The sequence below is a fragment of the Triplophysa rosa genome, linkage group LG7 (assembly GCF_024868665.1).
Source record: "Triplophysa rosa linkage group LG7, Trosa_1v2, whole genome shotgun sequence".
Classification (NCBI taxonomy): domain Eukaryota; kingdom Metazoa; phylum Chordata; class Actinopteri; order Cypriniformes; family Nemacheilidae; genus Triplophysa; species Triplophysa rosa.
In genome coordinates this window covers 1,756,369-1,771,109 of record NC_079896.1, presented here as the reverse complement: position 1 = coordinate 1,771,109, position 14,741 = coordinate 1,756,369, and the positions used below count along the sequence as shown (strand labels likewise).

Genomic DNA, 14,741 nt, shown 5'->3' with positions numbered 1-14,741 from the left:
GCAATATTCACAACGCAGGTCTACATTCTGATGTAAACTTGCTTATTTAAGATTTATTTCCTTTTAGGTGCCTGTAATTTTATGTCAGACAAATGCGGTATAATTTCAACAAGGCATGCTACTTCATAAATTTTAAAATAAAAAAACGTGTTATAAAAATGCATACTTTGCTTTTTTCGCTAGCTAATTAACGTGCTTACAGCGTGCTCGAGCTTCTACACGCGCTCGTACAGTTAATAATCCCCCAAATATCCTGCGAGCATCACTGTACGGGTTTGTTTCTGGAGGAGAAGTGAGGGGAGCGCATTTAGACAGGCTCAACCCCTTTTTCTTTCAGTCGTTCTGTTGCTTTTTGTTTAGGTTAACAATAGAGAGTGAGAGAGTGAGAGAGAGAGAGAGAGAGAGAGAGAGAGAGAGAGAGAGAGAGAGAGAGAGAGAGAGAGAGAGAGAGAGAGAGAGAGAGAGAGAGACGAACACAAGCGCAAGCGGCTCTCCATGCCTTCAGTCTAGCGGAGCGGGCGATGGATGTGAGATTTTACCCTGCACCTCCTTCAAGCGTGGGCTCGTGTACATTACCCACCGATACCAGCCTCTCCTCTCTGGACTATTACCACTGCAACAAGGTAAATTACCACACTATGCGCTTTTCTTCTCAGCTTAGTTTCTTTTTCATAGACGGGCAACCTGCTTCATTCACTTCAGTATTTAATGCGTTGCAACATGCAGATCATTGGTTGTGCACAGGAGGCGCGTGATGTTTTAGTTTTAAGCGTATATTCTTGGATACTGCGAAAGCTCGCTCGTGCATCCCCGAACAGGGCATCACATGGTGCTGATGGTAAAACAACAGCAAACTTAGTTCGGTGTCTTGGGAATCATGCACTTGCGGCTCCGTAGCTACTGGCATACTTGGAGAAATTTAGTTAAATGGGACATTGCGCCTGAAAAGCATCATGTCGAGTGGACTAAAGACTATTAAAGACGCACCGCTTGCTTTTTTCCAGAGGGAAGATGGAGCGCGCTCTCGCACCGTGCGCGAATTATAAGCGCAGGAGCACAAAATTGTCGCATGGCTAAGTGAGAAACACAACCCGGTGTATTTTATCGTTGCGTTTGGTTGTGCATTCGGTGTGTAATTGCTTTGTTGACACGGTAGCATCCTTACGTGACGTAATTGCATTTCCACGTGTTACAAGTGAATTAATTAGTTTTTACGCGCGTTAATTATTTATTATCTAAACTCCGCTATGATGTTCTCTGGCAGGGAATAAATAGGTTAGTGCTTTTGTAGGACAAGCCTGGAATTAAACCAGTAGAAAGCTCATTTTGTTAGAGGTTATAGACCGGACGACAGCGGGCAATGCATTTACTTATAACGTAGGCTATTTAACATACACGATAAGCATGTGTGGTTTGTGCAAAGTTGACATAAAGCTGTAATGGTTCGCAATGATGTAACGGGTCATGATGCATGAGAAGTAGTACGGAGTAAAAATAGTATTTGCATTTAGATTTATCTCCCTGGATGCAGTAGATGCGGACTGGACAATTATTTAAAAAAACGTACGGCGACTCGCGATTTTTCTGTGTTCACGCGTCTTTCTGGTTGTGTGCCATGCAGTGAATTAAAAATAATCCAATCAAATCCGAGCCTTGATTGCTTTATTATGCAATTTCATTATATTTGACTGTAAAAAATATTCAGAGTATAAAATATAAATAACAAATTAATTATTGACTTGTGCTATTTTTTGCTAATTGTAGTAATTTCGTTTTTCGACTCTATAGTGTAATTTTTCATACTGTCATAATCTCACAAATGAGCAGAGTCACTACCCCGTTCAACTGTATTCCGTAAATACACACATGATGAAAAACCAAACAAGCAAAAGCATTTTAGTGAAGATCTGCCATGCCTGTGACATAGCTTTAACGTTGGGCTATCATGACAGAGAGTAACTCATAATTTACTGATGTGTGTTTATAGAAGGTTGTCACAGAGTTAAGCTTGCGGCTCAGAGCATATGGAAAAGATCAGCCGGCAAATGGAGAGCAGAGTAATCCAAGCCAAGTCCATACATTGAAAAACGATCCTTTGCAAGTGGACATTATGAAACAAAATTTTAGGGGGAAAGCCTGCTCTCCTGCCACAATGGCCCTCTTTATGTGCCCCAGCCTTAATAATGCAGTATTCTCCAACATTCTTGAGAGGCCCCAATCAAAGGTTACGTATGGAGGTCTCGCATTAATATGTAACGTCTGAGAGTTCGCGTAAAAGCGCGCGGAGGTTTTCAGTGGTGCGTGCGAACCGGAAATGGTTCAGAAAAACAAGGCCATCCATGATAAGTGAATATCATTTCCTGTATATCATAAATGCGTATGCATGTTTTATCCCACCAGCCTAGCATTTGTGCTATCCAGTATTATCTGTTATTTTCACTCACTGGATTAAATGAAAAGACAGTTGTGTGTAAAAGAATGTAGACTGGACATCGGTGGTTTATTAGATGAGCAGGTCAGTCATTTGAATGCTGTTTTTTATGGCAAAGCTTTTTATGTGATGCTGCATCCACACCTATAGGTGTCAGTATAAAGTCCAGGTCATTGATGTACCGGTTCAGAAAAATTATTAACAAACAAAATATTGGCTGTGTTTGAAATGCAGTACTTGTTCTAAATGAATTTTTCTAAAAAATGAGTATGCGAAACTGTATGCATTATGCAGTGATGGGTACACTGTTATCACACGACCCCATTACAGTGAAACTGCATGTTTAATTCAGCGATTGCCTTCCAGATTTAATCTAGAAATTATTTGACATTTCGAAATAAACTATGTGCTGTACAAACAACCAAAGGATAAGATGTAAACAATCGTAGTGGCTATCACATCTGCGACACTCGAAACATCAGGTTAAACACATTGCATTATGGGAGACAGTAGTTCACTCATTGGGCTCTGGTTGTTTCTGCACATTTGGGCAATTTAGTGGGTAAGCAGGATTTTTACGCACACAGAAAATTCACATTCTGTTTATAATAGTGTGCTATTTCAAACCCAGCCAGAAACATAATTAGTGCACACTAAAGGTTGAGAAGCTGCCTGAAGACCCAAGAGAAAATGTATGTCCTTCAGGCACACTCAAGTGTTTGTCCTTTTTCTGTCAGCACGTACTTGCCTTTTGTGAAACCTTGTAAAAAGACTTTTTTCTGTCTGAACTTGACTAACAAATGTGTTAGTTAGTTAGTAGCACATTAGTGTTTCAGCAGCCTTATGCAATTCAGTAGTTAGAATCACATCAGAATAGGGAAGTGACTTTTATAAGCTGTCACAAGCAGGCAGTCGATAATACATTAACCAATGTCATCATGTCACCCTACAAACCTGACAGATCCATACCGCCAATACAAACACACCCGCCGCTACGCTAGCATCAACACGTCTGAGCAAATCTTTAGCATGTACGAGTGTTAATGTATTAATTGCATAAATGTGCAGGATTTAGGCCGCAACATTCTTCTCTCCCGCTGAAGTTTCTCTCGAGCGGTGACTCATTTGCACTTTTAGCATACTGAGTCTCTATCTCTGGTTTTCATGAGTGGGTGTATTGTTTGTTAAGCATACGCTCTGTGCATTTCTCTTCTAAAGGGCATCTCTTCATAAATGCATGTTTCACCCAGAGAATATTTGTCGAACGCATTACGGCTTGCGCGTCGCCCCGGGCTCATTTACTGCGTTTAAAATTGAAGTTGGATAGGTTAAGAGAAGATGGACCACTTCCCCCCTCTTCTCCGGCATTACTGTATGAAAACAGGCAGAGCACAGTTAGCCGCGCTCGACGTGACTCATATGAGTTTTAGAGTGATAGCAAACCACTTTTGACTTCTAGATCAAGAAAATGTATAGCACTCGATGTCGAGAGAGTTCGGTTTTCAATATAGAAATAATCCAATGTAATGATGTGATACGAATAGCAGCATTTGGCAATGATGAGGTTATTTAATATATTATGAATACATTTTCACCCATATTATATCTTGTCATGATATTGCTTTAAGATCATTTATTTGTGTGTAAGCAAAGTAATCTCAAGGCAGTTTGTAACTTTTTAGCACGATGGCTAATTTGTATAATTTCGTACAAACACGTTCATTTCAATCTGTTTTCACCCCAGTGATGATTATTTCTAATCATCGTATGTTTTTTCTACGATTCACGTCATAAAAAATTCATACGAATGAGCCATTTCGTAAAACAGTTACGATTTCCCATTTTTTCATCAGATTGGATCTAAGATTCGCAGTTGCACTTCGATGCAAAACCGTGTTTCCGTTTAAAAGAATTCCAAATGAAAGATGTCCAGACATCCACGAGCCTATAAAATTAACTTCAGAAGAAAAGAAAGGAAGCTTGAGGCATTAAGCGGCAGACACATAACTTATCAGATTCAAGTCGCTGTAATTAAAGGCCTGTTATATATTAGCAGTTGTATGACTGCAGAAAAGCTCGATTCATTTGGAGAGTTATGATTTAGTCTGTTCAAAGAGTCTCTGTCTCTCTCTGGGTTGCTCTTTGAGCTTGAACATCACTGCTTAAACCGTCTAAAAATAACTCGGAGGCCTAGCAATTACTGGAAACGGGTGCAGAGTGGTACATGTACGAGTACGACTGTCTTTAGCTTAAATAATACTTTAAACTAAACGCACCAGTGGGGCATTCACAGTGTATGCGGTGGAAATTAGAGATTTTCCAAGTAGAAAATTGCACCTATTATTTTTGTGCACGCTGTGTTTATAAAATAGACATCTTTTTGAAGAGTTTCTGCAGTTCTGTGTGTGTGTGTTCATATGCATACGTGCAGTATTTTCAAGTCATGTAACGCATATCTTGAGGCGTGGTCTCTGGAGCATGTGATTGGATAGAAACCTGCAGGTGTCTTCTGATTCAACATGTACAGTCCGCATACAAGATTTAATTTAGTGTGATTATAAAAAATTAAGTTATATATCAATTTTTGTTTACTTCATGTCATACATTAACCAGCAATATCTCACATCTGTACACTATAAAAAAATGGTGCTTTATAGCACTAAAAGTGGTTCTTGGCTCGTAATCGTAGGGGAACCACATTAACTGCTATATAGAACCATATCTTGGTTCTTCCAGAGGTTCATCAGCGGTTCTTTGGGATGACTTGAGTTGATAAATATAACAGCTGAAGAACCATACAGCACCGCTTCCATATAAAGAACCTGTTAAGCCCCTGTATGGTTCTTCCGCGGTTCTATAGAGCACCTAAGTCATCCCAAAGAACCGTTGAAGAACCTCGGAAGAACCAAGATATGGTTCTATATAGCACTTAAAGTGGTTCCACTATGATAACCAGCCAAGAACCACTTTTAGTGCTATAAAGCACCATTTTTTTAGAGTGTAGTTTACATTATCACCCACAGAAAACCAGCGACCAAATTACCTTTGGTGCAAATTAAACATCTTTCAGTTTGCATGGAGCAAATGCCGATGGTAATGAGGGTACCTTTTTCTGTGTTCTGCATGACATTTCTCCTTTTTCCTTGACTCAACTGTAATAGAGATTTGTGAGAAAACGAGTTGTCTACACGGGCGGCTTAATTATGCGGAAAGAGTTGTGTGACGCGAGCTGACCTGTGATCTTTTCTGTTGGGTGGATGCTTTGAGAGAAATTACATTCATTATTTATTTTCATATATCAGGTGTATTTGAGTGCTTGACAGTGAAGCGCGTACAGGTAAGTTAACATGAACAGGTGTTTGTAAAGTTTAGACTGTACAGTGGGTTACAAAAGTCGAAGATGACTTTGAATCGCTGTTTTAGGATTTTGATGATTGAAACGCACCTAAATTAAAGTCAACTGTGACGAAATGAAAACACATGTTTTATATAATTGGTACAAAAGGTCAGATGTTCATGCCTTTATTGAAGAACAAGATTCTCTTTGGGACATTCGTCAGATCCTAATGAAGAACATGATCATCGGGTTTGCTTTATGTTAGCTTCTTTCAAAGGAATATAGAAAAGACATTTACATTTACAATTAAGTGTCTTTCATTGGATTAGAAAAGCAGGACACGGCAACGATAGTCGTCTCTCTGAATTTGGACATCACTTGTATCAGGTCAAGATGTTCATATTAAAAAGCAATTATTGGCAATGCTTTTTCAATGAACAGAACTCTGATGTGGTGAGAGTAAATCACATCTGTGTTATGAAAAGCTCTTTTACCTCCCGACTGGGAATCTGTATCGCTGACGTGCGGTTTAAAATGTCTTTGCACACTCTGTGGTGAGCAAGACCTTTTCAGATGCATTCAGCGCTGGACTCAAATGAGTCAGAACCAAAGAAGTAAATCACAAAACTCGAGTCTTCACGAGTATGAAGTGTGTAGCTTATGAATATTAATTATGTTTAGAATATGTTACGGTTATGATCCATTATTAATAATCTGATTTCATTTTTTGTACATTTTAATTGTCCTTTAAATAAAGTATGCATTACAGCAATTTTATGATATGTGACAAAATTATACGGATTGTAGTTTGTATATATCACTTGGATCAGCCACCTTGCTCTCCAAATTGGCCTTTGAAAAATATCGGTCACCCGCTGTGAAAGTTCAATACTTCCCTGAATGCTAATAATGACCGTAAAATCGCCGAAAACATATGAAAATATTGGGGGACCGTTTTGCCCTTATCCAGTGTTTTATTCTCACCCTGAGATGAGAAAAATTCTGCAGCGCGATCATATTCTCAGGCAGTAATGCAGTGAATGTAGCTGCAGTTCTGTGAAATGCTGTCAGTGGCTGCAGGGGGGGGGACGGGCGCAGCAGCGCGCTAATTGGCCTTGGCAGAGAGAGAGAGAGAGAGAGAGAGAGAGATGGAGGATGAATGCTCTGAATGCAGCTGATTCAGTCGTGTAGCCGGTAAATATTGATGATGCTCAAGCTGTAGATTTTCCTCCGACACTCTCTGATATGAGCTTTAAGATATATTGCTGTTATATATTATAGTCAACTATGTCTGGCTTGAAAATTATTGTAATTAATTGAAAAAAAAACTCTGATATGAGCAGCATTAAACAGACTGACTTTACTACCGGTCACGGTACTATGAGGTGAATCTTGAAATATGCGTTCATAATTCTGAACTTCTGTTGAGAAGTGTCTTGAGAATGTACTGCTGTGGTTTGGTGCTTTAGAGACTTAAAGTCAACATGAAATTAACCCTGTTTTCTTTCTTAAAGGACAGTTCACCCAGAAAGGAAAAATCTTTCATCATTTAAACACCCTCATGTCATTCCAAACCGGTATGTCACAAAAGAAGATATTTTGAAGAACGTTGATAACCAAACAACATCGAACCCCATCGACGTCCATTGTATGAGCACAAAACCACTGAGACATTTCTCAAAATATCTTCTGTTGTGTTTAAGAGAAGAAAAGAGTCATTAGGTTTTGACGGACATGAGGGTGTTCTTTATTACCCAAACAAAACCTTTGATTTAAAATATCTGTTGGCAAATGATGAAACGAAAACGTTGGGCACACGCATCGCTCAAACATAACTAATCTAACATTTTGTCAGCATTAGAGCTGAATTAGCCTGCAAATTTCAAAAACATGACCTCAAAGTGATCCCTCGAAAATCAGACCAAGCTTAAAAATGACAAAGACATTAATTCAGACCCCCGACGGGGCTTTAGGGCACTTTGATCAGAACCTGTCAGTTCTTGATGTGGGGCCTGCATTTCCTACCCGTCAGCACCTTACAGACACAGCGGTATGCCATGCTGCTCGGGTCCACCCGCCACCATGGCCCCCCCTTCAGGATGTGGTGGGCTCGCAGCCCCGAACACATTTTCACGGCAATAGCGTCGCATTTCGGCATGTATGGGGCATATTATATTAATATACGTTAAGGTGATTTGTAACGTCAGTCAACGGTGGGGTGCAGATTTTTCGTGGACTTCAGGCGATCGTAATTATGGTCTGGAGACCTGAAATTTAGTCACTAGCACGTTCGGAACCGTCACTCTGAGAGACAGGAGTTTATCATTCAAGTGCACTTGACGTAGTGCACAACGTTGGGAATGCAAGTCGGCACCTGTTTAATGAAGTTTTAATGTATTTTTACATTTTTAGATTGCACAAATAAAACAAAATGAACAGTGCCAACATTTTTAAATATATCATAAAATATAATAGGTGTTTCAGAGTGAAACTGGATATTCAACACAAAAAGAATATGTAGACTTTAATTGTTTTTATTTTATTTCCTGTTCATTGTAAAACATGCCTGTATGGGCAGATAAAGTCAGATCGGTGAGTTTGAAAAGAACATCTTCTGTAAGAAAATAGTTTAATGTAAATACAACGGTGCTGTAAAACCCCAGAGCTATTAGAAATGTCTGATTGTTTTATATCCCGTCATAAAATGGCTTCTTGTGTAAGTCTGAAATAGGAAATATGTTTGCGGCAGCTAAACCCAACAGGATGGCATCGCAGAGTTCGCGCAGTTTCATCGTCACCCACGTGTGTGCGGTTTCCAGTGTTGCTCTTGAAGCAGTGCTGCACGACAACATCACGTTTGAAATGTGACGCGTGTGGATTTTATTGTGATATTCTTTTTTGGGGGGTGTTTTACTGATTCGTCCATGTTTATATCGGTCAGATGTATACAGTTGATTTCCTGCGTGAACTCTGACCGGATGTTGTTGACAGATGAGTTAATGGGCAGATCGGACGGATTTCGTTTCGGTTCTTGTTTTATGTCAGCAAATGTTATTTGATCAGAGATCATATCTCCAAAAGAGACGTTCAACATGATGATGTTGTAAGTGACCGTTCTGTTGTATATTGTGTTGCGACACCACCCAGATACATAAATAAACGACATGAATCGATCCACTGGGAATCGATTGGTGGTTGTAAAGTAAAAGACTGGTTATTGGTGTTTTTGTGCAGAATGTGCATTACACAAGTCAGGTGTGATTTCATGTTGACTCGATCACATAATAAGTCTATTTTTACTCATTTCTCATGCACAACCTGCAGTTGTTTCTTCAGAGGTGATGTGCAGTCCTGCTGAGGGGGTTTTTGAAGGAAGTGTTACATAAATACAATGAAAGCACTGGCTGGTTTTTTCTAGAGGTCTTTACTTCATTGCGGAGCTGTCACCTCGTTCATCTGCGGCTTTCAGAGACCCACAACGTTTTAGTGAAAACATCTGAGTCTCTTTGACTTAAAAGCACTTCGTCTGGGTCGCTGGTTATGATCAGTGTTGGGCAAGTTACTGTGAAAAAGTAATTAATTGCTAGTTACTAATTACACATTCAACAGTGTAATTAGATTACTGTACAAATGACTCTCTCCAAAAAGTATTTAATTACTTATTATTAATTACTTTCTATATCAAATATCAACCCTGATTAGTAAAGTGATTCAAGGATAGACACGAAACGCCTCTTAATTCATTCAAATAAATAATAAATAACTACATGACGTATTCTTATTAACTGACCAAAGTATACAAATGTGAGAATTATACATTAAAGCACAGATTTTAAAGTTAGACTTTGAATTTTGATGTCAATTCCACTATTGCACACACATATATTACACACAGTATTTAGTTTGATTACATCAGAAGTAACCGTAATTAAATTACAGAAAAAATAAGAGTAATCCCTTACTTTACTTTTTAAAGGGAAAATTAATTTAATTACAGTAACTAATTACTTAGTAACTACATTTACATTTATGCATTTGGCAGACGCTTTTATCCAAAGCGACTTATATTGCATAATACTATACATTTGTTTCTAAGTAACTAATTACACCCAACACTGGTTGTGATCACGAAATGTCTTCTGTTGGGTTTAAGGAGGCATTCACTGCGCTTTGCATCATGCCCGACGACGGCGTTTATATTGTATCTTATTGTGTAAGTAAAACAGTACAATAGTGACATATATCTATTTGCCTGAAAACATAATCCATAGAGAGAGCCGTCCACAAAACGTCGGTACATTTTGATGAAAGATTACAAAGGCAAACGTGTTTTTTTCTAGAATAAGACCACACGTGACGTGTGTATGAATCAAGTCAATTGTGTCATGTGTTGTTTTCATGTGGACTTTAAGGGTCAGCGTGAGATGGTTTTGTGCGAACAGCTATTTTGGGAGCGTGCAGTGGTCTCTTAACATAACATAAAGTAACTTGACAGTGTGAAATAGACTCTCATCAAACTCTACGCTCAGGAAATAAAACATCAGAGAATGAGAGAGACAGCGCGCGCGCGAGAGAGCGGGGCAGGGCAGCAGAAACACATTTGACGGAAGTTTTACGAGCTGTAAACGCAGGAAACTTTGACAAGGCCTGGAAGCGTGTGATATTGTTTCGGCCCTGATTATCGTCCGGTTTGACAGGGCGATGCAAAGGCCAATTCACCTGAGACTGTGAGTTTAGTGCGAGCCGTCCACGAGAACGCAGAGAATCCACCGCGGGCCTTACACAATAAACTAAACTGCGACCAACAATCTTGTCCCTGTGAGATTTCGTGTTTAATATCTGTCTACTTAATCTTGATCTCTGCGCGTCTACGTTATATTCCCAAAATAAATCTTTTTAAAGTCATTGTCACGGAAACAACAATGACGAACGTAGAAAATTGTATTATTGTGAAGTGTCCGAACATTTACATGTATTTTCAAACTTTCATAACATCAGATCTGCAAATTAAACACGAACCTTATTCGGTCCGGTAACATTTTTTAATGGCGATTCTAAGAGGCGAAAGAACAAGATTGCTATTTCCATACGTGTTCAACCAGAGGACATGAGATAAATAAATAGAGCAGGAGTACAGCGAAGCGACAGGAATGTAGCAGCTGTATTGAGAGAGATGGAGAGAGCGAGCTTGCGCAAACACAAGCAGTAGTCTGAGGTTCCTTTGGCTCATCCTGAGCAAACAGTGTTCGAACTCGCTGGCTTTAAAACAACCCCGCGGCCCCCGAGACGTCTGTTCGCAAACACACGCAAGAAATGCACATTCATGTCATTGAGCCGGCCCAGAACTATCCAGACACCTGAAGAGCATCATCGGAGCTGACACGTTTTGTTCTCGAATGTTGTTTTATAGTAATGCATTTCATTTAGTGACACACAACAGAGTCATTGTCAGGTGTGCGGGCAGCAGCGAACCCTCTCCAAATGTGTGAATACAAGTGTCGCACAGCACGAAACTGAAGTTTGAAGCGTCTGGATGGTTTACAGTAAATGCGATCAGAAAGTGTTCGACTCGTACAGTAAGTGTGAAGCACCGCAGCAGTGAAACTGACAGCTAGACGTGTGCTGGGTTCAGTTGACCTCTGACCCCGTCATGTGTGTGTGTAGTTAGCATAAAACATTTCTTTAGTTCAACAGCGTGTGGTTAATTTTTTCTACTTTTTAGTAAATAACTCATTTATTTTATTCCCTAAAATGTATTTTTTGTGTAATAGATTTAATTAATTTTGATAAAAACAACCCCGGTGACATGAATTAGTGTGTTAAAAGTGTGTCAATATTTGTTTAACGTTAGTGGGGTCGCTTTGCTCAGAAAGAAACACGTGATATGTCAATAATTGTCTTATTTGTGTCTTCTTGTTTTTGATGAAAGACGACAATTGATGTGAGTGTGACCCCTTAAGTGTGTGTGTGTGTGTGTGTGTGTGTGTACACTCACTGATGTGAATGTATTGTGTTGTTGTAGTTGAGATAATGTGCGAACCCAAAGCAAACAGTGAGATCTCCATTCCAGCTCCTAATCTTTGACACAAAGACACAGGAATCTTACCGTTCCTCTCTCTCTCTCTCTCTCTCTCTCTCTGCGTGTCAGATTGGATAAGTGTGTGGGTTGCACATGGTAATCACATAGACCATAAAGAAAATATGGCAGAGGAACTGACGTCTGTCTTTATCAATCCGACCGCATGTTGGAAAAGCGATTCGATATCGTTTCAGTGGTTCTGAGGGAGGTAGGAAGCATTTAGGAATGCTGGAATGACAGACATTATGGATTATAAAGATTTAATAAGAGCATAAATTTAATTAGCAACAAATAGGGACTGGTTTTGTTGTGTTGAAATGTGTGCGTGTTGGGTGCCCGGAGGGCAGTTTTATTCATCAGACGTTGTTCTGGAAACTCCAGGGAGTGCTTGTGTTTGAGTAATTGGTCTTGTGTTTTTCTCAAAAGAATCCTTGGTAGAGTTAAAAACGGACACAGATGAGACAATTGCATACAATAAGTTTGTACAACAATTATATGTATATAAAATACAGAGCTCAGATCATTAGCTCAAATCTGAATTTCATATTGAGATTTCTAACTTCCTTGCTCCTCAGAAGACATTTTTTATTGCACAAACATTGCTCTTTCACAGACGGAGTGTTTCATGGAAGCAAAATTTAAGAGAAACAAGTGAAATTGTTGAAACACATGAAGAGTATGGAGGTGTAAAATGTATGAGAAATGTTCGAGTTCATATTGAGATCTTCAATAATATTGACTTTTGATTGCAGACTTGACAAATCTGAGCTCAGTTTGACACATTGTTGACGTCTCTTCTGAAACTCTAATGACAGACACATTTGTGAGATTTCTGGCTCTTTTTCTCAGGAGAAACATCTGAGACGCAGATGAGACTTGAGTCAAATTGAGCCCTCTCATTTTAATCTCATTGATGTCTAGGGGAAGAAATGGAGATATTAAAGAGATCTCATCTGTGATTTTTCCCTCTTTTGTGTCAACTTAGAAGACCGGAGCACAGTTTGAAATATGGTTGAGATCTCTACAAGAGACATAAGATTGTGGCGATCTAAAAAGAAGGAGACAAGCTGCGGCACTTGTTTTTAATCTTGTTTTAGTCAGATCTCCTTCGTGATTTTTGTCTTAGTTAATCTTGTTTTGGGGTGATAGATTAAAGGAATGCCTGCTAGTTAAATTGCCTCAGGATGAAGGCCCGGGGCCAGTATAAATTGACTCAGTGTGTGTGTGTGTGTGTGTGTTTGATTTGTAATCGTTTAGTCGTTCTAATTGGCTGCAGATTTTTGGGCGGGATGTCCATTGCATTTGGAGCAAACCTCCACCACTTTGCATCACATATTCTCATCATACATTATTCTCCAGAAGGTCTATGTTTAAACCCGTCAGATTTCACTCAAAAACAAACTCCAGGGCTGTAAGTTAGCATCAGTCTCTTCCAATCAAACGCCGCGCCGCTTACTGCAACTGCAGGACTTTAGTAGCTGTCGGCATCATGTCTGCAATTATTTCAAACCGCAGGGACTTGCGGCGTAAAAGCCCCTCACGGTTTCGTTTCTTTGCAGACATTTCATTTAGCAGCGTTTTCCTGAACCTCTGACCCGCCGTGAAAACGAGATAAACTGTTTGTTTTTCCAGACGCGGTTACGGCGCTGGGTAAACTTCAAATTAAAAGCGCCAAGTGAAAATGGCATCCTCGCAGCTGGTCTCAACCGGGTCCTCCTTCAGACAGCTTTTGGCAGACTGTCGCTAAACATGCCGACGTCTTTTAACAGTTTTATAATTACGTTTAAAGGCAGTAAATCGGCGGAGCCAGAAGACGCTTTGGGTTTGGAGCAACCAGGCTTGTTTGGAGTCTTCGGATGAACTTAAAAATACATTTATTTTGTTATTATTTTCGATTGCTTTTAACTTGTTGGTCTGCTGCAGGCAAGATTAGGAGATGGAGGGGGAGGTGTAACACGCGACATAAATTCACAGTTTATGGAGACGCTCCTATTTTAGGAGATTTTTTGTGCAACACCGCCGTATGTCGTCTGACGGTATGTTTATAGTCCAGCTGGCTAAACGCCAACATGCATACCTGCATATAATGCAGAAAACCACACAGCGAGAGAGAGAGTTTATTTTTTTAAATATACCTGCGGGGTGAAAGTGCAGCTGAATATTTGCATCGCTGCATTCCAGTTAGGAGTTTTTAAATGAGTTTTGTGACGGTCTCACCTCCGCCTTCATCTTGACATTTCAAAGGATCGAGGCGTTCGGATCTCTGAGTCTCGTCTCACTGTAATCTTGTAATCTTTCTATTCCCTTTTTTATCTGCGCTATTGATATTGTGGTCGGGTTATAAACTCTTAATGAGGCCGAGATCTTTCCAGTGCCAGACTTCTGCTGGAAACTTTAAAGTAAGCTTGTAAAAAATAGTTTATTTAAAGTAATGCTTAGTGATTCTATACTCGACCGATCGAAAAGTAAAAATATTGTTTTATTGATCAGCCGGTAATTCACTACATGATGAATGGTGGTCAGACAAATAAAATGTATTTTTATTGAAAGTCAGTCCTTGTGTAATGTTTGTGATCTTTCATTGAGTTTTGTTGAGTTTGATATGACGGACGCTGTCCCACCGTCTTAGAAAACATCAGTCTCCAACATGTTGAGGCGTCCGTGTTAAGATGATTTTGTCGGGTGTGCTGTATATCACAGAATGAGCAAACGTGACGCATCTCAACCTCAGAAAACCGAATGACAGACATGCGCAAATAAACACGGATCCTTTTTTTAGTGACGGAGAGGCCCCGCGTTCCACGGATGAATGGAAAGGGCCGGCTCGGTTCTAAAAACAAGAGCCCGGCGGCCGTATCTCTGTTTTCAGAAAGACCTCAGGAATTTTAAGAGGC

The 14,741-nt window shown here is 39.7% G+C and overlaps 1 protein-coding gene across 7 annotated transcripts in view; it reads left to right on the top strand.

Annotated features, from left to right (window-relative positions):
• Window positions 1-302: 302 nt before the first annotated feature.
• tox2 (TOX high mobility group box family member 2) overlaps window positions 303-14,741 on the top strand; it is a 99,635-nt gene continuing 85,196 nt past the window's right edge. For 2 of the 7 annotated variants that reach the window (XM_057338467.1, XM_057338466.1), the window contains exon 1: window positions 308-623. In XM_057338467.1, the coding sequence (XP_057194450.1) occupies window positions 522-623 (102 nt within the window). In that variant the 5' untranslated portion in view covers window positions 308-521. Of the gene's footprint in view, window positions 624-14,741 lie in introns of all 7 variants that reach the window. The other 5 variants (XM_057338462.1, XM_057338460.1, XM_057338461.1 and 2 more) reach the window with 5 other exon arrangements.